The 27,773-nt window shown below is 38.1% G+C and overlaps 1 protein-coding gene across 2 annotated transcripts in view; it reads left to right on the top strand.

Annotated features, from left to right (window-relative positions):
* Positions 1–23,750, top strand: part of SYNPR (synaptoporin) — a 182,929-nt gene extending 159,179 nt beyond the window's left edge. For both annotated transcript variants that reach the window (XM_039326651.1, XM_039326652.1), the window contains 3 exons: positions 14,305–14,500; positions 20,348–20,539; positions 21,307–23,750. In XM_039326651.1, coding sequence (XP_039182585.1) covers positions 14,305–14,500; positions 20,348–20,539; positions 21,307–21,597 — 679 coding nt within the window. In that variant the 3' untranslated portion in view covers positions 21,598–23,750. The remainder of the gene's footprint in view (positions 1–14,304; positions 14,501–20,347; positions 20,540–21,306) is intronic.
* Positions 23,751–27,773: the final 4,023 nt, after the last annotated feature.

The raw sequence follows: 27,773 nt of genomic DNA, 5'->3' as shown, positions 1-27,773 counted from the left end.
ACAGAGGCATCGAATCAAAACCACGCGAAGTATTAGTACCACTTTATAAAACCCTAGTAAGACCACACCTGGAATACTGCAGCCAATTTTGGTCACCATATCCCAAAAAAGATGTTGAGACTTTGGAAAAAGTTCAGAAAAGAGCAACTAAAATGATCAAAGGCCTGGAGACTAAAATACACAAAGAACGGCTGCAGGACTTTGGTTTGGCTAGTCTAAAGAAAAGAAGAAATAGGGGTGGCATGATAGCAGTATTCCAGTATTTGAGGGGCTGCCACAAAGAAGAGGGGGTCACATTCTCCAAAGCACTAGAGGGCAGGACAAGAAACAATAGTTGTAAACTAATTAAGGAGAGAAGCAACCTGGAATTAAGGAGAAACTTCCTAACAGTGAGGTCAATTAACCAGTGGAATAGTTTGCCTTCAGAAATCGTGGGCGCTCCATCACTGGAAGTTTTTAAGAAGAGGCTAGACAATCACTTATCTGAAATGCTATAGGTTCTCCTGCTTAAGTAGGGGGGCTGAACTAGAAGACCTCCAAGGTCCCTTCCAGCTCTATTCTATTCTCTATTCTAACTCAGCAGGAGACGGGAGAACTAAAGGTAACTTTCAAAAAGATGAACATTCATAGAAAATGCACACACATTGCCATCTATGAGTAAAAGGAATATATAGACATTATGAACACTGGCTAAACTGCATACAAAATGTGACTATTAAAAGAAAAATATGTATATGCTGAAAAATATGTATGTTTTTATGAAATCATCTTTTAAAACTCAGATTAATACAGAGGCAGGCTAAACTGAACTTAAATCTGAAAAAAATGATAGATTTTTGATGCTGAGTTTATTAAGCTAAAATGTGAATGATTCAATTGGCCAGTCTATGGCCATCTATAGTTTAATGTAGTGTGCAGCTTTGAAGAAAAAACTTCTATATAAATTCAATTGAAAACATGCTGCTTGTTGTGAAATACAGTAAATAATTACAGCCACAATGGGTCGATTTCATTAATGGATATCCCAGCAAAAGGCAAGTCTTTCTTAATAGGGATATGTTTATCAGGAAAGACAAAGCCAGTCCAATATTACCATTATTTCCACAAACCCATATTCTATCACCCAAAGAAACAAAGAGAGAAGCTTTTCTTGCAATAGCTAATTATGTACTTCAAACATGGAAATAGCTCTCCCTGCAGAAGAAAATTCTTCTTTAATCTGATGAAATTAGCATCATTTTTGCACTGAAAGCTACAACCCTTTTGTAGGTGTGTGTGATGTCACAATACACATACAAAATGGATAGCACTTGGAGCAAAAATGACATGGATGTTGCAGACAACTCTGTTAAAGGCAAAGCAGTTACTTAGGGGAGAAATGAGAGTTCTGTAATCAACATCCCAAAACTATTAAACTTCTCAGCCTAGAAAAAAAGCCACAAAGAGTCACCTATATTAACAAAGAATAGTACTCCCTTTCTTCTGACACAACAAACAAAATGTTCACATCAGGATACAGATTCACATTTTAAATTGCGATCATAAACATAGGATTCTTGTGTTTGATTGGTTGGTTGCTTCACTGACATTTGGCAAGAGAGGTCAACCCCCTAAAACATTAAGATTTTTATGGATCAGTATTAAATTATGACAAAGCTTCACAAATGCCTATCATTTTGCCACCTAGCAAGGATGCTTATAGCCTTGGTTTTGCTTTCTAATATTAGGTCATATTGGATAGGAAAGGGCAACTGAGCTGTTGAAAATGCTAAAGGAAGAGTAATGTAGATTCAGAAATATCATTCTTACAGATTCTGCATAGCAGGATGCAATATTCATCTCTTCCCTCAATTGATTTTCAATCTCAGCTTGACAATTTAAAATAAGACAGAACTGCTTAAGGCAAGCGCATTCACACAAGCACCCAAATTAAATTTTTAAAAATGGCATTGTTGGGCCCATGAGGTGACATGGAATTGTGGAATACAATCATAAAAGCATTGACCTATTCCTTGCTGGCCATCCTGGTGGGACTTTTTAATATAATTAGTCAGCAATGCTTTAGATCTCCAAGTCTACTGATGCATTATTGAGCACAGATTGCATGGTTATTGAGCTAAACAGAAAACTGACGACTATAGGAAAAGGTATAAGTAATAAGAATGGGAAATGGATTCCTATCTACAATTCTTGAGTAGAACAACAAATTAAGGGGATCCAGTAAATCTCCTCTGGATTTTACTCAAGCAAAACATTTTGTGTCACTGACATCTATGGAATATTTTTATTACCAAGTACATAGATGTCCCACTTAAATCCCTCATATTCCTCTAGGGCTTTTGTAACAAAGAAGAGATACTTTGAAAAGCCTTTCACATAATTAAAGGATTATCTTCTCTGTTTCTCTTAAATCTTCTTCTCTTGTGCCATATCCATTATCGGACGTTGGCGATCATGTTGGCGATCCTCTTTTTATCAGTAGCTGCACGAAAAAGTGCTGCTAAGTTTTGTCCAAACCAGTCCCTTAGATTTTGAAGCCACAATGTTCTTCTTCTGCCTGGACCTCGTTTGCCTTTAATCTTTCCCTGGAGGATTAAATGGAGTATGCCGTATTTTTCTGGGTGTCGCATCTCATGTCCAAAATAATTCTAATTTTCATTTTTTAATTATTTTGATGATTTCCCTTGGCTTTCCCAGGTGGCTTATCACCTCTCTTAAATGCAGTTCCTAAGTTGGAACAGGGGAACAATGATACACTTTTTATTCTTTCTCTTCCTCTGGCATCACTGGCCTGTTATGGATCTGGGAGCTACTATTTAATTCTTCACTAGTATATTATATATATATATATATATATATATATATATATATATATATATATATATATATATATATAAAATCAAGTATTATTGAACACTGTTAATTATATTATTTATGGATAGATAGGAAAGCAGCCAAATATGTAAGATTAATTTTTCCCATTTCCTAATATACAACTTCAGCAATGAATTGACTAACTCATGGGACCTAACAATATCAGCATTGCTTGGCCCAACTCCATTTTTTGTTGTTTGAAAAATGAAGGTCAGCAACATCAATAATTTGGCAAATAGACTGCTCTCCAAGGAAACTTTGTCTTGACATTGATAAAACAGTGCATCCAACCATACACAGCAGAACAGTTTTGAAACCTGGTTTGAAATCTCTCTCTTTAGGGATTCATCTGAACACATGACACCTTGAAAATAGGTAAATGTGAGGCTGTTCCCTGCTCTCTCTGACTTCCAAGCACTCATCTGGAAGGTTGATTCCAGGTCAAAGGCAAATGAAAATCTGTGCATGAACTGACACCCTTGATGTTTTAATCAGAGCAAATAGGAGCAGGGCGAATGTGCAAAATTCTCCACCGATTTTCAAATCTTTGAAGGGAATGATTTTAAAGAAGGCTAATGCGACATTAATAAATCAATAAAGATATTTATCCAGAAGAAAGTATTCAATTGTATTGTTTTAAAATGTAGGAGGACATATCTGGACCTGAGCAATTATTTCATATCTTACTGCAAGGGTGAGGAATACTTGGCTCTCCCAATGTAATTGGATGAACTTCCACCAGCAAATATTGGTAAAGAGCACATATAATTGAAACAAAGGTTTAGGTAAAACCTTAGTGCTGAGTTTGATTCATGAAGTCTACCTGGTCACAACCAGTATTTTTTCCTGACAACTACATAGAAGTGATTTGCCATTGCCTTCTTTCTGGATGCATTTTTAATCTCAAAATTTCACTTACACTCCTGGGTACTTCCTACAATTCTGTTTAGCTTTTTCAAGGTCAGCCAAAGTGATTTAGTGTCTGCATGAGAACTAAAACACATCATTTTTCCATATGGTAGAATTAATTGGTATTAACATATTTTCTTCCTTGTTGCAACTTGAGCGAATGAGAGGGTTTGAAATCCTGAAAATGTTCCTGGGATACCCCTTCCACTCTTCCACAGCGGTTGGTCCTATCAAGATATCACAGAGTATATCTGTGCCATTTTGTGAAATATTCACATTGAGTATTAGTTTTGCATTATTATTTGTTGTCATAATAGGATCTATGGTGGTACAGTGGTTAGAACGCAGTATTGCAGGCTGACTCTGCCTACTGCAGGAGTTCGCTCCTCACCAGCTCAAGGTTGACTCAGCCTTCCATTCTTTTGAGGTTGGTAAAATGGAGACTCAGATTGTTGGGGGCAATAGGCTGACTCTGCAAACCCCTCAGAGAGTGCAGTAAAGCACTATGGAGTGGTATATAAGTCTAAGTACTATCGTTATAATAGCTAAATAGGTGTTCGCTTCTGATGACTAGTCTTTGGCCACCTAATTGGGTACAGCCGATATCTCCCTGTAGTCTGTGAAAAAGCTTACTGATGAGAACTCACATCTTTTTTAGCTGAGCTCGAGTAGGATAATTTTATAGGGAAAATGGACTTTCTCCTTCTGTACACAGAATAAAATCCAAATATACCTGCAGTTGCAGAGAAATCTATTGATATGAAGTATCATCTCCACACACACTCACACCCAAATATCCATCTATAGCTGGTCCACACACCAGGAACCTGTCACTTTTACTCAAGAAGAATGAAGGGTCAACCATTAGTACTATATCTACAAGTAGAAGTAGAAACAGGGGAATACATGAGCTTATACAAAACACAACCTTGATGGATGCATTTAGACCAGGGGTCTCCAAACTTGGCCGCGTTAAGACTTGTGGACTTCAACTCCCAGAATTCCTCAGCCAGCATGGCTGGCTGAAGATTTCTGGGAATTGAAGTCCACACGTCTTAAAGCAGCCAAGTTTGAAGACCCCTGATTTAGACTAATTTTAGTCAATTCGTGTTTTCTGCTATAAAATGAAAGGTTTTTAATGCATGAAAACATGGCTAATTTTGATAGCTTTCAATCAGGAAGACTCTGCTAAGACAGCCTACCTGACAGCCAGTAGGAAAAATCTTCTGAAGAAAACAGGGCATACCTGATTCTGTAATACCTCCAGAACAGTGGTTCTCAACCTGTGGGTCGGGACCCCATTTGGGGTCAAACGAACATTTCACGGGGGTCGCCAAACAAGGCTGTCCGCCATTTTTCCCTCTTTGGCCACGCCCCTGGTACCTGGTGATGTATAAGTGGTTGGGGGTCACCACAACATGGGGAACTGTATTATGGGGTCGCGGCATTAGAAAGGTTGAGAACCACTGCTCCAGAAGGATAATGAGAGGGGAAATTTTGAAGAATAGTTCGTTGCTGTTATGAATGCTGCTAAATTGCTGGCTCTATTTTGTCATTCTGTGGGAAGAATAGGTGGCACAGAGGGGGCATTAAGTTACATGTCGCCCTGCAAAAGGAAGGTTGCCATTGGATAATACCAGAAGATGTAGTGCAAGTAATTCTATGACTATTTGAAGTAAATTGCACTTTGTTCAAGGAGACGTATTCATCCAATAATTATTTTTAAAACTGACACCTAAGAGACATAACACACTAAATACATTATTTTTAAATTCTGTAAAAACCAGAGGGGAAAATGCAATAGAACTATAAACAGCAACCATAGGTGCAGCTCCCTGGTAAAGCTGTGGGAAAAAGAGAGGATGACTTGGAATTCATTGATTGCCAGATGGTCTGGCAACATTTTCAGATCAAACAGATGTGACCAAATAGACGTGTGCCTTCCAGGTGAGTTGGGCTTTCCTCCTTATAATTTCCAGCTAATGTGGTATTTGCCGTGCTGGCTGAGGATTATGGAGATTGTCCAGTTACCTCAGAGGGGAACTGCTTCAGGTTGAAGAGGAACTTGGTACATCATCAACAGCTGCTTGTGTTACTCTCCATACGTAATTACCTTGTAAAACTTTCTATTATCTCTTAGAATTCATAAACCTGATTGAAGACACAACTTGCTATAAATTATGAACAGTGGAATTAAGCATAGTTCAGTGCTAGGTTTGAGCTAATTAGTAAGGCAGAAGACTAGCAGAGCACAACACCAACTAGCAATCAGAAGATATGAAAACTCCTTAATCTCATAGAACAATGATGGCGAGCCTTTTAGAGACCGAGTGCCCCAAAACTGCCCCTACCTCTGCCCCACCCCTGCTCTGCTCCACCCCGCTCCCACCCCACCCGCCCACAGGGCCACCCACTGCCTCCACGGCCTGCCACAGCAGATCACCCAGGTGGCCCAGCAGTGCCAGGGTGGCCATGCCCTCTGCCCACACCCCGCAGCATCATCTGTGTGCGACCATGCATGAGGGTGGAGTCTTGTCCCCGCTGCCCGGCTGCCATGACCTTGGCTGTCCTGCTTCACACAGGACGCGCCCAGGGGTGACTCTCCTCCCGGGGGCTGCTGGTAAGGAGGGGGCTGTGGTCAAGGTGGGGCTGGGGCGACAGCCCGTGTGTCCACAGAGAGGGCTTTGAGTGCTGCCTCTGGCATGCATGCCATAGGTTTGCCACCATTTTCATAGGACTTGGGCAGAATCAACCATAGTTTTAACTGGGAAACTCTAAGCTTCATAGGTTGAACTATATCCAAAAATGCTAGGGAATTCTTGGAAGCTTGGCATTCAGACAAATCAGCTATCAACAGACATATAAAGAAAAGCCACAATAAAAAAGCTAAGAAAGAAGCAAAAAGACCAGAACACATTCTCTCCAGCAGCCAACCAACATCCAGATAAGCAGGGATTAACATCAGATAAACAAGCAAGCAGAAAGTCATACAGCTAGTCCTCAACTTACGGCCACAACTGAGCCTGAAATTTCTGTTGCTAAGTGAAATGTTTCTTAAGTGAATTTTGCTCCATTTTACAACCTTTCTTGCCAGAGTTGTTAAGTGAATCACTGCAATTGTTAAATCAATAACCCGGTTGTTAAGTGAATCTGGCTTCCCTATTGACTTCACTTGTTGGACGGTCACAAAAGGTGATCACGTGATCCTGGGAAACTGCAACCGTCATAAATATGAACCAATTGTCAGTTTCTGCCCACAAAATAAAATTAGGGAAGGGACTTTATTCAGGTCCTGTCTCTTAAAGTGCTTCATCTTCATGGATTACAGCGATAATTCCCTGTTCTTTGGAACAAAATTCCTCCTGAGATTAGATTCTATCGTTTTTTTATTTTTTGAAAAGCCTTCAAAACCTGGCTTTTCAAGGAGCTTTGGAACAGATTGCTGGTGAGAGAGATCATCCCACTATGCATTAGACATCGTAGCTGTTGATCTGTTTTGTTATGTATAATGGTTTCTTTTTAATGGTGCCTTGCTTGCTTTTGTTAAGATTGAGTGGCATATATATTATAGTAAACTAAATTCAGTCACTTCTCTCAAACATTTTTCAGCTTTCTGAATAAAGCTATGTGTCAATTTACACATGTGCCGCCCTCCGCTCAGTAGCTGCTGTAGAGAATAAAACAGTGAATTGGACCAACTCAAAATAGCAGCCTAATAACCAACTCAAATTCATAAGGTGGTTGGAATGACAGTTGTTCGAAACTTCATGCAGATCTAAATAGCGAGGTAATAGCAAAAAAAGCTACACAGGGTTGCATATGGAGGAAGCAGTCCTATTTAACAAGCCTTTATGTCAGCAGAAAATTACATATTCAGAGCAGCAATTTCCTGTGACCTTTAGAATGACACAGTACTTACTCTTGATGCTAAAAATGTTCCCCAGATGATTCAGGGCTCCTTTTTGGTAATTTGTGTCACCAAAGTGCTGGATGACTCTCTCTTTTATCTTTCATCTGCTCCTTCATTTCTAAGACTTTAAAAAAAACCAAGAATCTTCATGGACTTACAATTTGCTTAGGGAAGGAGGAATACAGCACAATAGTAATAGCAGCTATCAAAGTAATTCCAGTGGTGCTACCTTTAATTTCAGCTCTGGGTTGTCTATGTGGTCGCAAAGAGTCAACAATGAGTTGGTGGTACATGATCCCTCCATCAATCATCTCTGCACTTCATTTCTTCAATTGCCATGGCACCCTCAAGATGGTTGACAACAAAGCACAGCAGTGAAAAGCAATAAATGGTGTAGCAAATAAAATAATTCCTTAAATCAATCAAAAAGCTATCTGTGCAAATAATCTGTTTTTAATAACATTAGGGAATAAATAGCAGGGGCATTGTTTGATAGGATAAAAAAGGCACATAGAGTTCTGAATATACTCACATACATGCACATAATATACATATACAAATATACACATATAAACATATGTGTGTTTATGTATATATACACACACAAATATATGCACACACAAACACACACACTATATTTAGAGATATAGAGAGTCCTGAGAACTAAATGGATTTAAACTGAAATATGAGATGGAGACGGAATAAATATCCTTAGTGAATTGTGTTTGTGGCTGAGTCTTGTTCCGCTGAACTCTTCTGTTTCATGCTTTTATAGAGAAATAATGGTAAGTTAGTGAAATCTTCCACCTAGATTCATACATTATACTAAGCCATAAAGAGTTTTGTTTAATTCAGCTAAAATACAGTGGTTCTGAGAACAGTACTATACAATTCATGTCCCATTGGATCACTGCTTCAGAGATACATCTTTACCAGATTCCTGAATATATAATTTTATGCTGACATTAAAACTTATTAAATAAGACTTCACAACAGCAGAGATTCTAACGTGCTGTCTTCACTGAAAAAGGTTCTTAAAAATTCAGGGAGATATATCTGTCTCAAAAACAGTGAATAAAGATCAATCAGGGTTTATAACTGGAAGGTATATGAAAAATAATGTTAGACAAATTATTAATCTATTAGAATATTTAGACAAGAACAACCAAGTTCCTGCAGGGCTCATATTTTTAGATGCTGAAAAAGCATTTGATCAATTGAATTGGCATTTTATGTTAAGAGTAATGGAAGAAATGAATTTTGGTGAAAAGATATTACAAGCCCTTATGGTAATATATCAAAAACAAACGGCATAACTTATTGTTAATGGAGGTTTGTCGGAAGTTTTTACAATAGAGAAAGGTACTAGACAGGGGTGCCCTTTATCGCCATTGTTGTTTGTTTTAACATTGGAAATATTATTGATCAAAATTCGAGAGTCTCAGGAAATTAAAGGAATAGAAGTTAACAAAAAAGAATATAAGTTGAGAGCTTTTGAGGACGACTTGGTTGTTACTTTGTCGCAACCTGATCACTCTGTAGTAAACTTATTACAGTTGATTCATCATTATGGTTTGGTTTCGGGTTTCAAGATTAATGTAAATAAGACTAAAATCTTACCTAAAAATATGTCTAGTCAGGAGAAGCAGATATTGGCTAACTTGACGGGTTTTGAGATTGTTAATAAGGTAAAATATTTGGGGGTGATGTTGTCTGTTTCTAATGTAAAATTATTTAAAAACAATTATGAAAGGTTGTGGGTCAGGGTACAGAAGGACTTGAAGAATTGGGAGAAGTTGCAATTATCCCTCATGGGAAGAATTGCAGTGATAAAAATGAATATTCTACCCAAGTTTCTTTTTTTGTTTCAAATGCTACCGATTTTGAAAAATGAGATTAACTTAAGTGAGTGGCAGAAGGGTCTTAATAAATTTATTTGGGCAGGGAAAAAGCCAAGGGTTAAGTTTAAAATTATGCAAGACTTCCGTGAGAGGGGTGGACTCAAAGTACCAAATTTGAAATTATATTACGATGCGGTGGTTTTAACACTAATTAGTGATTGGGTAAATTTGACAAATCCTGAGATACTTCATTTAGAGGGATGGGATTTACTTTATGGGTGGCATGCCTATTTAATATTTAATAAAAAAATGGATTGGGTCTTTAAAATCTCATATTTTAAGAATTTCTTTACTTAGGACTTGGAGAAAATATTATAAAAGTGATTTTAAAGTTCCATTATGGGCCATACCTTGGCATGCGATAGAAGGAATAAAAAGAGGTGTAAAAATGGATATGGTGTCTTATAGTCAGTTACTTAGATGGGATGGGCAAAACTGGCAGTTAAGATTACGGGAAGATTTAGCGCAAGAAAACATTATTTATTCTTGGTTTCAATATAGGCAACTAGTAGATAAATGGAAGGTGGATTGTAAATTGGGTTTTCTTAGAGAAGATGGAAATCTTATTAAGCAAGTCAAGGATCAAAGACAAACCCACATCAAGAGAATCTATGGGGTTTTAGTTGAAATGGACTCAGAAACGGAATTAATTAAAGACTGCATGATTAGATGGGCGCAGAATTTTGGTGTCCCAGTCTCATTGGACATCTGGGAAACCATTTGGGTGAGAAATGTCAAATTTACACAAGCACAGAACCTTAGGGAGAATTTTTATAAAATGTTTTATAGATGGCACCTTGATCCACAAAAAATGTCTCTTATATACCCTGACGTACAACCCAAATGTTGGAGATGTGATTATACGGATGCTTCTTATTATCATATTTGGTGGTCATGCAGAGAGATAAAAGCATTTTGGATCAAAATATGGTGGAATATCCAGAGAATTTTTAGAAGGAGGGTAAAATTTACTCCGCAATTATTTTTGTTGGGCATTGTTACAGATTGCGATACAAAGGAGGTTGTATTGATGTTAAATTTGATTACAGCCGCGAGGCTGTTAGTTGGACAATACTGGAAGAAGGAATCTTTGCCTACACTGCAGGAATGGTTTCTTAAAGTGTCCTATTTGGCGGAAATGGCAAAGATTTCAGCTTTCTTAAAGCAACAAACGCAAGAGAAGTTTCTTGCCGTTTGGGACAAATGGATAAAATTTATACAATTTAGACTGGGTATAAAAAAATATCACATAGTTTTTTCATAAGTTTTATTTTTATATATAGAGAATGTTATATATAGATATTTTTATATATATATATATAAATATAAATTTTTTAATTTAATTTTTATCTTTATTTGTTAATTTTTAACTAAGCCTATATTCTGCTCTGGGAAGCTCAGGGGGGGGAAGGGAGGGTGTTTGTGAGGGGTGGGGGATGGGGGGGTTTTTTTTATATATGTAATGTTTAGTTTTTTATTTTTTTTGTATATGTTGTTTTTTGTTTTGTATTGTTTTTGTTTTTTTGTAAAATTTATAAAACTTTCAATAAAAAAACAGTGAATGTGGAACTGCATAGCACACTCAAGCATCAGACGTTGACTACATAAAATATTTATGATAATAATAATAATAGTAGTAAAGTTGGAAGGGACCTTGGAGGTCATCTAGTCCAACCCCCTGCTCAGGCAGGAAACCCTACACCATTTCGGACAAATGGCTGTCCAGTCTCTTCTTAAAAACTTCCAGTGTTGGAGCATTTACTGCTTCTGGAGGCAGGCTGTTCCACTGGTTAATTGTTCTCACTGTCAGGAAGTTTCTCTTAGTTCTAGGTTGCTTCTCTCCTTGATTAGTTTCCACCCGTTGCTTCTTGTCCTGCCTTCAGGTGCTTTGGAAAATAGCTCAATTCCCTCTTCTTTATGGCAGCCCCTGAGATATTGGAATACTGCTATCATGTCCCCCCTTGTCCTTCTCTTCGTTAAACTAGACATACCCAATTCTAGCAACCGTTCCTTATATGTTTTAGCCTCCAGTCCCCTAATCATCTTTGTTGCTCTTCTCTGTACTCTTGCTAGAGTCTCAACATCTTTTTTACATCGTGGTGACCAAAACTGGATGCAGTATTCCAAGTGTGGCCTTACCAAGGCATTGAAGAGTAGTATTAATACTTCACGTGATCTTGATTCTATCCCTCTGTTAATGCAGCCTAGCACTGTGTTGGCCTTTTTGGCAGCTGCAGCACACTGCTGGCTCATATTTAGGTGATTGTCTACTCGGACTCCGAGGTCCCTCTCACAGTTACTACTATTGAGCATGGTGCCACCTATGCTGTACTTGTGCATTTGGTTTTTCTTGCCTAAATGTAGAACCTTGCTTTTTTCACCATTGAATTTCATTTTGTTAGTTAGTGCCCAGTGTTCAAGTCTGTCCAGATCCTTCTGTATCTGAAGCCTGTCTTCTGGAGTGTTGGCTATTCCTGCCAGCTTGGTGTCGTCTGCAAATTTGATGAGTTCCCAATCTATCCCTTCATCCAAGTCATTGATGAAGATGTTGAAGAGTACTGGGCCCAGAACAGAGCCCTGGGGCACCCCACTACACACTTCCCTCCATATAGATGCAGTTCCATTGAGGACCACTCGCTGAGTACGGCCGGTCAGCCAGCTACGGATCCATCTGGTGGTGGTTCTGTCTACACCACATTTTTCTATCTTGTCAAGTAGTAGGTTGTGATCTACTTTATCAAATGCCTTACTGAAGTCCAAGTAAATTATGTCCACAGCATTCCTCTGATCCACTAATTTTGTCACTTGGTCAAAGAATGCAATAAGATTTGTCTGGCATGATCTATTTTTGACAAACCCATGTTGGCTTTTAGTAATGATTTTGTTTGCCTCTAGGTGTTCGTTGATTCATTGTTTGATTATTTTTTTCCAGGATCTTCCCAGGTATTGAGGTCAGGCTGATAGGATCCATTTTTCCTGGATCCATTTTTTTTCCTTTTTTGAGGATGGGAACTACATCAGCTCTTTTCCAGTCCTCTGGTAGTTCCCCTGTGTTCCAGGATATTTGAAAAATATAGTTCAGTGGTTCCGATATCACATCTGCCAGTTCCTTGAGAACCTTGGGGTGTAATCCATCTGGTCCTGGTGATTTGAACTCATCTAGGCTGACAGGTGCTCACTTACCATTTTCTTGCCTATCTTAACTTGTGTTTCTATTTTGTTTTTTATGGCACTATTTTTGATAGGTTGGTCTGTTTTTTCCCTTTGTGTAAAGACAGATGCAAAAAACGAGTTAAATAGTTCTGCTTTCTTCCTGTTGCTTGTCACCTTCTTGCCACTTCCACCCACTAATGGACCAATCATTTTGATATTTTGTATTACATCATAAAATGTTTTAGGATCATTTTTATATCACAAAATGTTTTATAACATTTTCCAAATTTCAATTCTAGAGGAATCATAGGTTCTGGATTTTGGACACATTCTGTAAGTTAGTTCATTTGAAGTACTTTGATTCAAAATTGTTACTCTACAGCAGGGGTGTCAAACTGCCAGCCCATGGGCTTGATGCGTCATGCTGAAACCACGCCCACCCCATTGCTGCCAATGGAGAAAAAGTTGTGATATGTTGTAACATGTCACATGATGTTGCGAGTTTGACACCCCAGTTTTACAGTGTACCATTTTGTCTTGTTAAAGGTTACAGACACAAAAGTTTTAGTAGTACAGTATATAGAGGGTGTCTTTGAATCTAGGTCTTAATGAAATATTATCTGTAGAAGTCTTGCTTACTATAGAAAAGAGTGGGATGATTCTTTGGAAGTATAAAGAATCCTAAATAGCCTCAAAAAATTTCAAAAGCTTGCAGGGTCTGGTGAGTGATATCCACAACCAACAGCAGTGGTGCCATGCACAGTAACATACACAAATTGCATACTTCCTTATATTGTCTAATAAATCCCAGCATTTGTGCCTAGTGAAATCTAAGTACAAAACAGAGCACAAATGCAACACAGAGACAAATATGTTTGGCTCAGAAACCAGTGCATTGCAGAACGGTGCCCTGTGTGTATGTAAAATTGGGTATGATTGTGCATTCCAATTTATGCAATCCATGATCCAATGAGCCATATACAGCCAAATTCATGTGGAGACATACAAGATATCTGGCAATGTTTGTGTTTTGAAAGCTTCTTACCAGCTGGTTGGCTACATTCAACTTTGGAAAGAGGTGCAGTCTTTGAAGTAGCCTTTAAAATGTTGTACTGTAGTTGGCTAAACAGCCAACTGTGTGTGTGCAAGTGTGTGTGTGCAAGTAGCAGATACTGATTCACAGAATTTTTGAAGAAAACTTGGTAGGGCACCATTCTATCAAGGACATTTGAAGTGCACGTGGAATCCACCTCAATACCGTAGAAAGTGTATCCAAACAATGGATGGAAACTAATTAAGGAGAAACTTGCTAACAGCGAGGACAATTAACCAGTGGAACAGCTTTCCTTCAGACATTGTGGGTGCTTCATCATTGCAGGTTTTTAAGAAGAGACTGGACAGTCCTTTGTCTGAAATGGTATAGGGGCTCCTACTTAAGCAGGGGGTTGGACTAGGAAACCTCTAAGGTCCCTTCCAGCTCTATTCTGATTGATTGATTTCCAAAGGATTAATTTGCATTCTAATTCCAACTCATTTCCTTCTTTTTCTCAATGTTAGGTTGTACCAGGTGAAATTTGATGCTCCCACCTGTGAAGGCAGACAAGAAAAACTTTCACTCATAGGCGACTTTTCCTCTTCTGCGGAATTCTTTGTGACTATTGCCGTCTTTGCCTTCCTCTATTCCTTGGCAGCCACCGTAGTTTACATTTTCTTCCAGAACAAATACCGCGAAAACAACAGAGGTCCTTTGATTGTAAGTATGCATTCAGCCACTACTAATACCTTTGTCCTTGTAATTGATGCATCTGTCTAAGTCAGGGGTTCTCAACCTTGGCAACTTTAAGACTTGTGGACTTCAACTCTCAGAATTCTGGGAATTGAAGTCCACAAGTCTTAAAGTTGCCAAGGTTGAGAACCCCCTGTCTAAGTTGTCTCTTCCATTGGGTTAGTTTGAATTCTATTGTCATCTTATATAAAGGTTTTTCTATTTCCTACTTAGATTTTACACACTTTGGATAGTGTTATTTAGAGGGTTATTTGGTGTTAATTGGTCTTATTTGGAGACTGTTATTGAGAATCGTACAGAAATAGTTTTGAAGGCAAACAAAGTTTGCCCAATGATGTTGACAAGATAAATTGGGCAGATATTGTTTAAAAAAAATCTGAGAACTGTTATTAGTGTTAATTGTGTCTATGCAGACAGCAGTTCATGTAGATACACTGATTTTATAGACCTTTGTTATGAACATTAAAGAAGAGTAAATATTCCTATTTATCCCTTTCTACAGATATTACAAATACTATGAGAGACTATGAGAGATACAACATCTTATCTTTTTAAAATCTCCATCCATGACTTTATAGATCCTGAGGAGACATAATTTTTTTTTCTACACAATTGAAATGCTGCTTTTTTCAAAGTTTTACTGAATTTTTTAAAAAATGTGCTACTGATTTCCTTAGATTACAATCTGCTTTGTCCCACTCAGAAAAATCTGAGAATTAGTTCCTATAAAAATGTATATGTTAAATATCTTTGGCTTTTAAAAAGCATGTAACATTTTTTAGGTTGTTCCATTAAAAAACAAAATCCACAACTGGGTAACCCTTTCATTAGGATCAGCCAAAATGGTATCAAGAAATATGAAAGCTTTGGAGTTTGCTAAGTATTGCCTATAAAGCAAGTCTTAATAACAGGCTGCATTACAGAAATCTGAAAGAAGAGAAGGAATATTGTCAAAATGGACATGATTGTATTTATTACAGAATTGCTTTATATCAAACACATTTGGATATATTTATAAGTGTTATAGTATAGAGAATGTGTGCTGACATTTTTGGTTTAGGCAACAAAGAATAATTTATATAACTATGATCTACAATATTGTAAATGCACGCAGACACCTATGAATAAGAGAGTTTAAATATCTTTAAATTAATCTGTTGTCTGGCTGGTATTATGGGTGTGCAGATGTACATTGGCTCTCCAATTACCATCCAAAAGGGGCAATAGCATATATAAGTTCATTCCAACAAGCTCTGTAGTACCATCTCCGGGATCTTTAATTTTAAAAGTCATTTGTTAGAAGTTTATTTGAACCTTCAACAGACAGCATTAAGTACTTGAAGGCAGGACAAAAAGCAATGGATGGAAACTAATCAAGGAGAGAAGCAACCTAGAACTAAGGAGAAACCTCCTGGCAGTTAGAACAATTAACCAGTGGAACAACCTGCCTCCAGAAGTGGTGAATGCTCCAACACTGGAAGTTTTTAAGAAGAGACTGGAGAGCCAATTGTCTGAAATGGTATAGTTTCCTGCCTGAGCAGGGGTTGGACTAGATGACCTCCAAGGTCCCTTCCAACATTATTATTATTATTATTATTATTATTATTATTATTATTATTATTATTATCTCATAAACTTATATTCTTCTGTTTAATATGTGAAAGGCATTTCTATATCATGCATGGCAAGTAACCCCAAACCAATGTTCCCATGTTCTTCTGCTCTTTGCCATTGTGGTGATACCATTCTACTCAGGAAAAAATAATTCTGTTGTGACAGAATTTTAACATCACTGCATTTTTATCCCTTTGTCATCATTTCTAATCCACAAATAGAAAACCATCAGCAGCAGTAAACTAGAAAAGTTGTAATGGTGACATTTTCATTGCCTGCAATCCACAAAAAATAATTGGATGAGTTATCCTGCCTTGTAAAAATCAGTTTTATGCTTTTCGTAGTTTCTGAGGGAAGCCTGCACTGATGATCAGCGCTATAAATGGGAGGTTATTTAGGCAATTCACCCAGCTCTAAGAAACTCAAGAGTAACTCATATCATAAATGGGAACATGTACTTAGCCCCCCCCCCCCCAAAAAAAAAAAATATCTGATCTTCAGGCCTCAACTGAAGCTGTCCTTCATCCCTCAAATCTGGGCCACATTTTTTAGTGTCCAGACAAAAACCCAAAGCAACATTTGCCCTCCACTTTTTCCTGCACACACAGAAAGATAATACCCCTGATTGCAACAAGGTGATTTTCATCTGAATGCTTTCTTGGATGAAAGAAAGCCTAAATGCAAATGCGCTTAATTGGCCTTCATGTTCCACTCCAAAATGCAAAAAGGTCTCTACCGTTTTGATTCCACATCCTCCAGAAACATTAGCATAACACTTCCTGCAGTCCTTGGGGATTTTTCTTAGGAAAAAAAATAATAACCTCCCAGAGTTGGGGGTGGGGTGAGGGGGGAGGCTGTTTTAGTCTTTCACAAAATGTGGGAACATTGAGTAAATTAAATTTAGGATAAAATTAAATTTTGAATCCAGTAAAACATAATATTTTACATTTTTGCATACTCTGGATTACATAACCCTGATCTCTGAGGGTTGGTGCAGTGTTTCTGGGCTGGTGAATTCTGGGAATTGAGTTCCACGTGTCTTAAAATGACCAAGGTTGAGAAACTCTGGGGAATAAGTAAGTTGGGTAACAACACCTACTTGGGATACTTGTTGGACACTTCATCCCAGTCCAATGAATTGCTTCTTTCGTGGTTCAGAATAGAGGGAATCACCTGATGTCCTTTTTCCAGGCCTGTGTGGCTGTCATTAATTAGGTGTCATAAATTAGGAACATTATAAGGTTAAAGCAGAAATGAACAAAAGTCATTCCCTTTGGGTGTGTCCATGTTAATTATCCACAGTATGTGGCATTGGAAAGTTCTGTGTCCTTCTGTTTTGCCCACCTGTTTTGCCCATTAACTATTTTTGATGTGCAATAATTAAAAATCAAGCTATATTTTATTGCTAACTGAACTGAGTGGCATGTGTCCTTGCTCTAATCTGGATATAGGGGTTAACTGGGAGTATATTGGGTGCAAACTCATTATCCATGGTAATTTTCCAAGATAATTTTTTTTTATTTGCAACTTAATGGAATCTCAGAACAAAATCATGTAAAGAAGCTCAGGATTCTGCCTCTCTACCATCTGGCCAACAGCAGGATAATTTTCTGGAAATGGGGGGGGGGGGAGGGGACAGGGATAGAAGCAAATTTAGTGTGACTTGAGAAGCTGACCAAAAAAAAAAGGTAAAATTTGAAAGCAGCATGGACATGGCTGAATTATGCAGAGAAAAGAAAATCCATTAAAATTTACCATTAAAAGGGGTAAAATATGTTATATTTTGCACAACATTAAAGTAAGCAATAGGATCCTACTGGCATCTCTGTCCCCCTAGCTAATTCCATTGAAGGCTAATCTTATAGCTGCTATCCAGCTGTTCCAAATCTCTTTTCCATATAGAATTGGGAGGGAAATGCTTTGATGAAATTAAATGGAAAGCAGCTTATCAGCATCAGGATAAGGCAACTTATCTTTCTCTTGTGTGACTGCAGGTGGAGGTTCACATCTCATATGTAAGTTGGCCTTAGAAGTTTTTGTCAACTTATGGCTCTTTAGACGTCTTGGCCAAAGTATCTTGAGAATGCCAAGAACTGTACACTTATCAGATCTAGTACCAGATTGGAGAAGGTGCTCCACATAGTAACCTAAGGAATCACCATCAATCAAATTCAGGCTTCTCTTGGCAAGCCAGACTGGATACAAGGAATTCAAAGACACAAAACTTCTGATCAGTAGATTTATTGCAGAAAAGCTGAATCAACGATTTGGATGAAGGAATAGATGGGGAACTCATCAAATTTGCAGATGACACCAAGCTGGCAGGAATAGCCAACACTCCAGAAGACAGGCTTCAGATACAGAAGGATCTGGACAGACTTGAACACTGGTCACTAACTAACAAAATGAAATTCAATGGTGAAAAAAGCAAGGTTCTACATTTAGGAAAGAAAAACCAAATGCACAAGTACAGCATAGGTGGCACCATGCTCAATAGTAGTAACTGTGAGAGGGACCTCGGAGTCCTAGTAGACAATCACTTAAATATGAGCCAGCAGTGTGCTGCAGCTGCCAAAAAGGCCAACACAGTGCTAGGCTGCATTAACAGAGGGATAGAATCAAGATCACGTGAAGTATTAATACCACTCTTCAATGCCTTGGTAAGGCCACACTTGGAATACTGCATCCAGTTTTGGTCACCACGATGTAAAAAAGATGTTGAGACTCTAGAAAGAGTACAGAGAAGAGCAACAAAGATGATTAGGGGACTGGAGGCTAAAACATATAAGGAACGGTTGCTAGAATTGGGTATGTCTAGTTTAACGAAGAGAAGGACAAGGGGGGACATGATAGCAGTATTCCAATATCTCAGGGGCTGCCATAAAGAAGAGGGAATTAAGCTATTTTCCAAAGCACCTGAAGGCAGGACAAGAAGCAACGGGTGGAAACTCATCAAGGAGAGAAGCAACCTAGAACTAAGGAGAAACTTCCTGACAGTGAGAACAATTAATCAGTGGAACAGCTTGCCTCCAGAAGCAGTAAATGCTCCAACACTGGAAGTTTTTAAGAAGAGACTGGACAGCCATTTGTCCGAAATGGTGTAGGGTTTCCTGCCCGAGCAGGGGGTTGGACTAGATGACCTCCAAGGTCCCTTCCAACTTTACTACTATTACTATTACTAAGTATCTAGTATCTGCTGGGTATCTATCTCCTTGTAATTTCTGTAGCAGTATATTATCCATTGCAGCTTTCTGGGCCTTTAGCCTGGCCGTTTCCAGGTGACTCAAGATGGCCTTCATGTCTGCCTGTGGCACAATGCTATGCCAATCCATTACTTTGTCCTGTTACCATCTCTTACAAAGTGGACATGAGGTTGGATTTGAGAGGCAATTGTCAATTTCCTTAAATTTTGAATGTGCATCCCCACTTGCGCGAGCAGTGAGCACGTGCATGCTTGCCCACTTCTTGCGTGGAACTATCCCCTCCCCCGTATCAGTCCACAAAGCTGAAATGGTTGGGGAAGTCTATTCTATATCATACAAGGCATATACAAAAAGAGGAAAAGGCATAAGAAATCAGGCAGACTCGGAAGAAGATGGAAAGATATCTTCTTTCCATCTACAGCAGCACTGAATAACAGTGGTTATTAACAAGAACCAGAACTTGTTTCTCCCTCAACACCTGAAGTGATAAAAGAGGAAGTAAAGAAGAAGAAGTCTGTTGGGTATCATATGCAAGGCCTATTTATAGTCATACTGAAGTTCAAATTCTTGTATCTCTTTTCCCCACCCATCTCATGTACAGGCTAGAAGCCAATCTTTTCAGTGGGAGAAGTTGTTTCCACCCGTTGCTTGTCTTGACTTATCTTCTAAGGGGCTGTTTGTTTATAACCATCTGACAAATAACACCTGTTTTTTCTGAAAATTGTTGGGCTGAGAATTGAACTAGGTCCAAGTTGTGACTCATTCCATCCAGCATGTATTATGCTTCCACATCAGGAACACATGTATGATTTTCATAAGTAGGAAAATGCAAATGTGTGTACATTTTTAGACATGGGATTTATGCACTCTGAGAGTATGCTATCAAATGGAACTGTCCTTCTGGCCTTTTGTATCCCTTCCCATTGTACCAATGTCCTACCATGCTTTTTCCTGCCTGTCAAACATGAACCTGCAATGTTCAATTTGGGTTTTGTAGGACTTCGTTGTGACAGTGGTTTTCTCCTTCATGTGGCTTGTGGGTTCTTCTGCTTGGGCTAAAGGACTATCTGATGTAAAGGTTGCCACTAATCCAGATGAAGTATTCTTACTGATGTCAGCTTGCAAACAACAATCCAACAAGTGCTTGCCTGTGTACAGCCCTGTTATGTCAAGTCTTAATACTTCAGTTGTGAGTATTCCATTTATTTTGTAAAAAAAAAAAAGGGGGGGGTCTGAAATAAAATGATTGGTGTCTTACAGAATCACTCAGCATTTGTCTTTTCTCCTTCTTCAGTTGGAATCCACCATGAATTTCATATTTAACCTAATTCATTGGTTCTTCAAAGGATAATAAGATAATAATGGCATGAACAGCTATAAATAGACATAGTGTAAGCAAGTATGACCATTTTAAAAGATAATAATTGACCATTCTGGTTGTATTTAACAATCAAAGTGTATTTATCCTAATTGTATGAATATGAAATAGATATCTCTAGATACTATACAGAATCTGGAGGAAAAAAGGCCTTTTAATCATCTGAGTCTGTTAATAGCACAAACACACACTTATTATGGCACTGCAAAAAATTACTTTAGGAAAAAAATAAATGATTGATTGCCTCTGGTAACAATATCGTGAAGCCACAGATCCAACATCAAAGAATGAAACTCTTCTTTCAATTAGTTTGTTGTAGGTCACCTACTAAATGAAAGCTGTAAGCCGTTTTTAGTTGATTATTGTTCATTTATATTTCCTACCTCTACTATGTGGGTGACAGATTAATATTTGTTTTAACTACATCTTTGGAAGATTTTCTGGACAAAAGTACCTTGAATTAATAAGTTGTCTTTGGATTTTTTCTTAAAGAAGAATCTCAATTATGTGAATAATCAAAAGAGAGAGGGAAAAAAAAACTAAATGAAATTTAATGTCTTGCTCTGCTTTTTGTGTAGGTCTTTGGATTCTTGAACTTTGTTCTCTGGGCAGGAAATATCTGGTTTGTTTTTAAGGAGACTGGTTGGCATTCTTCAGGTTCAAGGTATCCTCAAGACACCCTCGAGAAACAGTCTGGCAGCTATAATCAAGGTGGCTACAATCAAGATAGCTATGGGTCGAGTGGTGGGTATAACCAACAGGAAGGCAATTTTGGGCAACAAACTAATTATGGCCAAGTTGATGAATTTGGCCAGCAACAACAGAGCTTTAACCAGAGTGGCCCAATTTCATTTACTAATCAAATGTAGCAACCGCAGAGCCCTTAACATTGATCATATGTAGAAAGCTCAAACATGTTGATGATAGACAGCACATATTTGAGTGTTTGTAGATTCATGTGATGATGAGTTTCAACTAATCCAAGGTCTGTGAACATGAACTGTTGGAGGTGGGCTGTGGCTCTTGTTTGTTTGTGAATGATGAAGTTCTCCCCCAGTGGATGATTGTGGTGGTGGTGGTGGTGATGATGCATTCATCGCAGTGGTGAAATGAAATAACTTAATTGTTATATGTATGGTAGAAATACCCTTACAGTAGCTTTGTACATGTATGGTAAGAATGTTTTGTAGCCTTCAGTCTGTAGGTTAAAATATGCATAATGTAATTAAATTAACATTAGCTTTTCTTCTGCATTTTGATGGGGCAAAATAAGTTTCCTATGATTTCTGAAGATTACTCTATATAGTTTTAGATTAGATTAGATAACATTTATTGTCATTTTTTCCTGTGGGCACAATGGCACACATTAAAAATGAAATTTAGTTGCTTCCTCTCAAAGTGTACACATACATATATAGCATAAAGCATGCATTATATCTCCTATATTTTCTTCATTGCTATCTGACTGCTAGTTTATACAATTCAACATTTTTTACTGATTAAAGTATTTATTTGATATTCTTCTTTATTAGAACGTTAGTAATGTATCTAAGTGCATGAAACCACATACTTTTCACAACAGAATATTATGACTGTGAACATGGAACTTTTCTCCATTTATATTTAATTGTTTTGCTAATGTAACATTTTAGATAATGTATATATGACTAATTAATTTATTCTATAGAGTTGGATCAATTACTCAAAATCTGAATTCTGTATCTAATAAAAATATTTTTCCTTAAAAGGAAATTTTGAGCTATATAACTGTTCAATTTTTTTCTGCATATTAAGTTCAGTATTTGTTCCTAGAGCCATATTTATGTTGAAGTTGTGTGATTCAATGGATATAATATATGGACCAAGTAACTGTGTTTACATCTTTACAAAGGTATTTATTTATTTAATTAGGATAACAGAGGTGCAGATATTGACACAACTACACTCTACAGCTATTGCAAAACATTACAAAAAAGTTTGTCCTATCTTGTCATCACTTGAGGAAAGTTTTTCTTTCTCAACTTCTATTCAGATCAGACATTCTGCTGACTGTTGAAATTGGTGCTACCTTTAAATAAAAAAGTGTCAAAAGTAGGATTTTAACAATGAAAAAGACACAGCCATGTCTTAACAGGGAGCATGATTAACTTAGAGATCCAGTTGCTCTCCAACTACATGTAATAATTTCAAGGGAAAATGTTATTTTCAACAATTGAATGAGAGAGATCAGAATCAATGGGAAGACAATAGAATCAAACTTTTGCTAAATCTTACTAAGCTTTATCTTTTCTTTATTCCAGCTACAGACAGATCCCAGGTACATAGCGTGAACTTCCCACTGTTAAAAATATATCTGTCATAAGGCAGACTGAACTTTGCCTTCATTGTTTTGAGATGGGTCCTTGACTGTTTTTGAAGGAAACTATCCTACAAATTGAACAAAGCATTTGTTAGCTAACCAGTCTAGATGTCACTTGTATATAAAGTGAAAGTAAACCCCATTCCTTTCTAGCACTGGTGATTTTACCTAACTGGCTAATGAAACATTTGCATGAAAACATTCAAGTTCAGATAGCATTAAGGACCCCACAGTCTAGATGTGTATCTCTATTGAGTGATTGTGCATCTATTGTAAGGAATAGGGGGAGGGTAAGAACTGGATCTCTACCTTGCCACACATTTATCAGACTGAACAGCTTATACCTGGAGTGAGAAACAATTAAGAACTGCCAAATTTGCATACACGCTGGTGTCTGTACACAAACAAGGCTCATTTTTTTCTTAGTCTGTTTGTAGCCTAAAGGAGAACATACCATAAAACCAGAACATCTGCATTTCTAAACAAAAGTGTTTCTGTCTATAATATCATTGTATGAGCTGTAAATGTTCAAAGCATCATTTAGCATAAAGCAGCATAGTCAGTTGTATGATTGTTGTAACCAATGTACGGCTGCTCCGTGAATAAGTTAATATTGTGGTATAATTATTTGATCTCAATAAATAAAGTGTATTGCATACAAAACATGTCTGAAGGTTATGGTGCTGTTACAAAAGTCTAAATTAAAGCAACATTCAAGTCCATACTCACAGAATGACAGTGAATAAGATAAGGTAAGGTAAGGTAAGGTAAGGTAAGATAAGATAAGATAAGATAAGATAAGATAAGATAAGATAAGATAAGATAAGATAAGATAAGATAAGATAAGATAACCTTTGTTGTCATTTTTTTACTGTGGGCACAATGGCACACATCAAGAATGAAATTTAGTTGCCCGCTTTCAAAGTGAAACTCATACATGACACACACCTAAACATACTATGTACAACATATGTTGTTTCATTTAGCAGATAAAATAGGGCCCCAAAATTGGCAAGTACATTTTTAAAAAAAAATTAGGCCTTGCTAAAAATTAGGATTAAACCATTGTCTTCTGTTGGATCCACTTAGACAAGATGGGAGATTTAGACAGACTGAAGTATAATAACATTGCAGGAAAAACAAGAAGAGAAACCATTTGATAATGAGTGGGTGAAAAACTAGATGACAAAGGACCTTGTTTTATATAAAGTATTTGACATTCATTTTTGTTGTTGTTGTTGTTAATTGCGAAGTCGTGTCTGACCCATTGCGACCCCATGAACAATGTTCCTCCAGGCCTTCCTGTCCTCTACCATCTTCTGGAGTCCATTTAATCTCACACCTACTGCTTCAGTGACTCCATCCAGCCATCTCATTCTCTGTCGTCCCCTTCTTCTATTGCCCTCAATCTTTCCCAGCATTAGGCCCTTCTCCAGTGATGACATTCATTAGTTGGGTATTATTACAGTTATTTCTAAAAGTTTTATTTCTGGGAGGAGATGTATGTATGTATGTATTTCCCTTTATTATTTTTACAAATAGCTCAAGCTGGTGAACATATCCAACATACCTTCCTCCTATTTTCCCCCACAACAACAATCCGGTGATGTGTTTTGCGCTGACAGAGAGAGTGACTGATCCAAAGTCACCCAATTGGCTTTCATGCCTAAGCGGGACTAGAACTCACAGTCTCTCAATTTGTAGTATGGTGCCTTAAACACCAGATCAAACTGGCTCTCTTATAACATTATTTTCCAGATGCTTTTGATAATAATAGCCATAATCTCTTCTGGTTGGGTTTATGGAGTTGTAGTCCAAAATATCTGAATGGCCCAGGTTGCCGTTTTCTGTTGTAAAAAATAGCATATTATTGAAGGGAGAAGGAAAACATAATTTTTCATTCATTTAGGACAGGGGTGTCAAACTCGCAATGTCACACGACGTGCCGCGACGTATCATGACTTTTTTGCCAGTGCCAGTGATGGGGTAGGTGCGGTTTCGCTATGATGCATCCGGCCCATGGGCCAGCAGTTTGACACCCCTGATTTAGGGCATTAGAAGGACATGGGAAAGCCCTTCAGGATCAGACCAATGGAGTCAATGTGATCACTACCTGAGTATACATAGAACAGGGGTGTCAAACTGCTGGCCTGCGGGCTGGATGCATCATAGCGAAACTGTGTCCACCCCATTGTCGGGAATGGCAAAAAAGCTGTGATACGTTACGACACGTCACATGACTTGCGAGTTTCACACCCCTGGCATAGAATCACATAGGTGCATGGAGAGAGTCAGCCTGGACAAGTGATTCTGATCTCAGCCCAAGTTTGAAAACCGTCCTCAGAACCTCACTGAGTGACTTTGAACCAGTCATTATCCGTGCAGTCCCAGGGTGTTTTTTGTGAGGATTACATGAAAGGGAGCCACTTTGGAAGAAAAGCAGCTTGTATGTCTATGAATAAATAAAGCTAAACCTGTCCAAGTCTCACAATCAAGGCACAACAGTTGTATCAAAGAGATATAAAATTCCTATTCTCAAACATCCCTTAATACATTCTGGCTCACATTCACTTTTAAAAATGTGTTCAAAATCTATATAATCTCATCTATGGGATTCCTCAGTCCAACCTGTCTCACAGGTGTGTAGTGTGGGGATAAAAATAAAAGGCAACCCCTATGTAAGCTGCATTCAGTTTCTGGAGAAAAAGTGAATTATAGATCAAACGAACAAGCCTGAGAATGAATTTCCTGAAGAGAAATGAATTACTCAGTGCTCTCCCATATCTATGCTGTTGTCTGGCCAAGAAGCTGAACAAAGGAATAAAAATAGCTCAAAAAATAGGTTTTTTTGTGTGTTTCTTTTAAAAAGTTGTAGTCTAAGATCTTTTGAAATTTTTGATATAGAAGTTAAGATAGTTCATTATTGTTTAAGGCAAAAGGGAGCTCCAATTCTTTGCTCCATCCATTCTGTAAAAGTTACATGTCAAAGTGATATATTTATTGCAAGCACTTATAAACACGAAGGGTAGACTTTTTAGTCTCATAGGTTTTAGTGACCACTTATACAAATTAGATGTTTCTAAAGCATCTGTTCCAAATCAAAATGTCACCAGATGCTGTAATTGTAAATACAGCCAGTGGGTGGCAAAGGAAAAATTATATTTATCTTTTAAGATAAAAACTTACGAAAAGTCATCTTTATCATCCCATTAATCTTCCATACAACAATTTTTTTTAAAAAAGATCCGGCTTTATCCAGAGTGCCCAATTTTGAATCAATATAATTATAATTGCAGAAACGTCTACTATCCTTTAAACTCCAGACATTCCATTTTACTATAGGTGTAATGCAGGACCATATTTAGACATGGCAAGGCTCTAGGCCAGTATTTCTCAACCCTGGCAATTTTAAGCTGCGTGGACTTCAATTCCCAGAATTCCCCAGCCAGCATGCCTGAAGTGCCAAGATTGAAAAACACCACTCTGAGCTATGGGAAGCAGTAAAGGCTCTATTTGGCAAGTACCAAAGATTACAGTGTAATAATAGAATTTGGCAAGAACTGACATATGATGGCTTGGGAAAGGGCCAAAGAGAAGGTGTGAATCCGTTAGGGTTGGATTAAGCTAAATTAACCTTAAGACAAAGAGTTTTAGATATAGAAGGTGAATCAGGAAGTGCTGCCCTCCTCTAATGATCTTTTTGGATGTATTCTGGGAGAAGAAAGAACTGCAGCCACGGCAATGATCAGATAGAAAAGGGACATCTCAGCCCACAGAAGAAGCTCAGATAGGAAAAAGCATCTCAGAAAGATCCCTCCTTAGTTCCCTGGAAAGTAAAGGCAAGCGTGGAAGTGGGGAGAGATGTACTTTCAGACTTGCAAGATTCTGTTATTATAACCTTACAAGGAAGGTCATGTTAGTATTGATGTCTTGTCTGGACTGACTTAAAGAACTGACACCTCTAATGAAATAAGAGAACTCCTGCTGAAGCACGGTGTTTCCCTTGCAGTGTGAGTGTGTCAGAAACCGCAGCCCATGTTCTTTATGGCCAGTTTTGTAGGCATTAAAACTCCCAGAGGAATTCCAATAGTTTCTACTTTACATCATCTGTTAGATAACCTTAACTCCATTAAATGGAAGACGTGTTGAACAAGATTTCTCTATTGATGCCCTGACCTGGAATATATCTCCCACCACCACCCTAGATCACGCCAGCTCTTGCAAGATCAGTTTTTGAGAAATGATTGAAACAGGACTTTTCAGTAGAAATATTGAAAATAAATAAAACAAGTATTGCTGAAAAGCAATTCAATGTCCCTTTTCGTAATTTCCATACAATGTTCTCTCAGTACAGGGGTGTCAAACTCAATTTCATTGAGGGCCGCATCAGCATTGCAGTTGCCCTCTGGGGGCCAGGTGGGTGTGGCCAGGGTGGGTGCAGCCTATTGGGTGGGCATGGATGGAGTGGGTGTGGCCTACTGAGTGGGCATGGCCAGCTCTACATCGTTCACGTCAAGGGTGCCTCTGGGGGCGTGGGCAGGAGTGGGACAGATCTGAGGGTCTCTGGCAGAAGGGGGTGGGACCGGGGCAAGCGCCAAGGCATGGTCCATTTCTTCATTCCTCACAAAGGGTGACACTTCACCAGGGGGTGAGGCTGACACGGCAGGGGCTGGTTCCTCACTGTTT

Source organism: Crotalus tigris, unplaced genomic scaffold (assembly GCF_016545835.1).
Source record: "Crotalus tigris isolate CLP2741 ecotype Arizona unplaced genomic scaffold, ASM1654583v1 scf7180000024342.5246164, whole genome shotgun sequence".
NCBI lineage: Eukaryota > Metazoa > Chordata > Lepidosauria > Squamata > Viperidae > Crotalus > Crotalus tigris.
The sequence above is the reverse complement of the archived record's forward strand: the minus strand, read 5'-3'. Positions and strand labels throughout refer to the sequence as shown.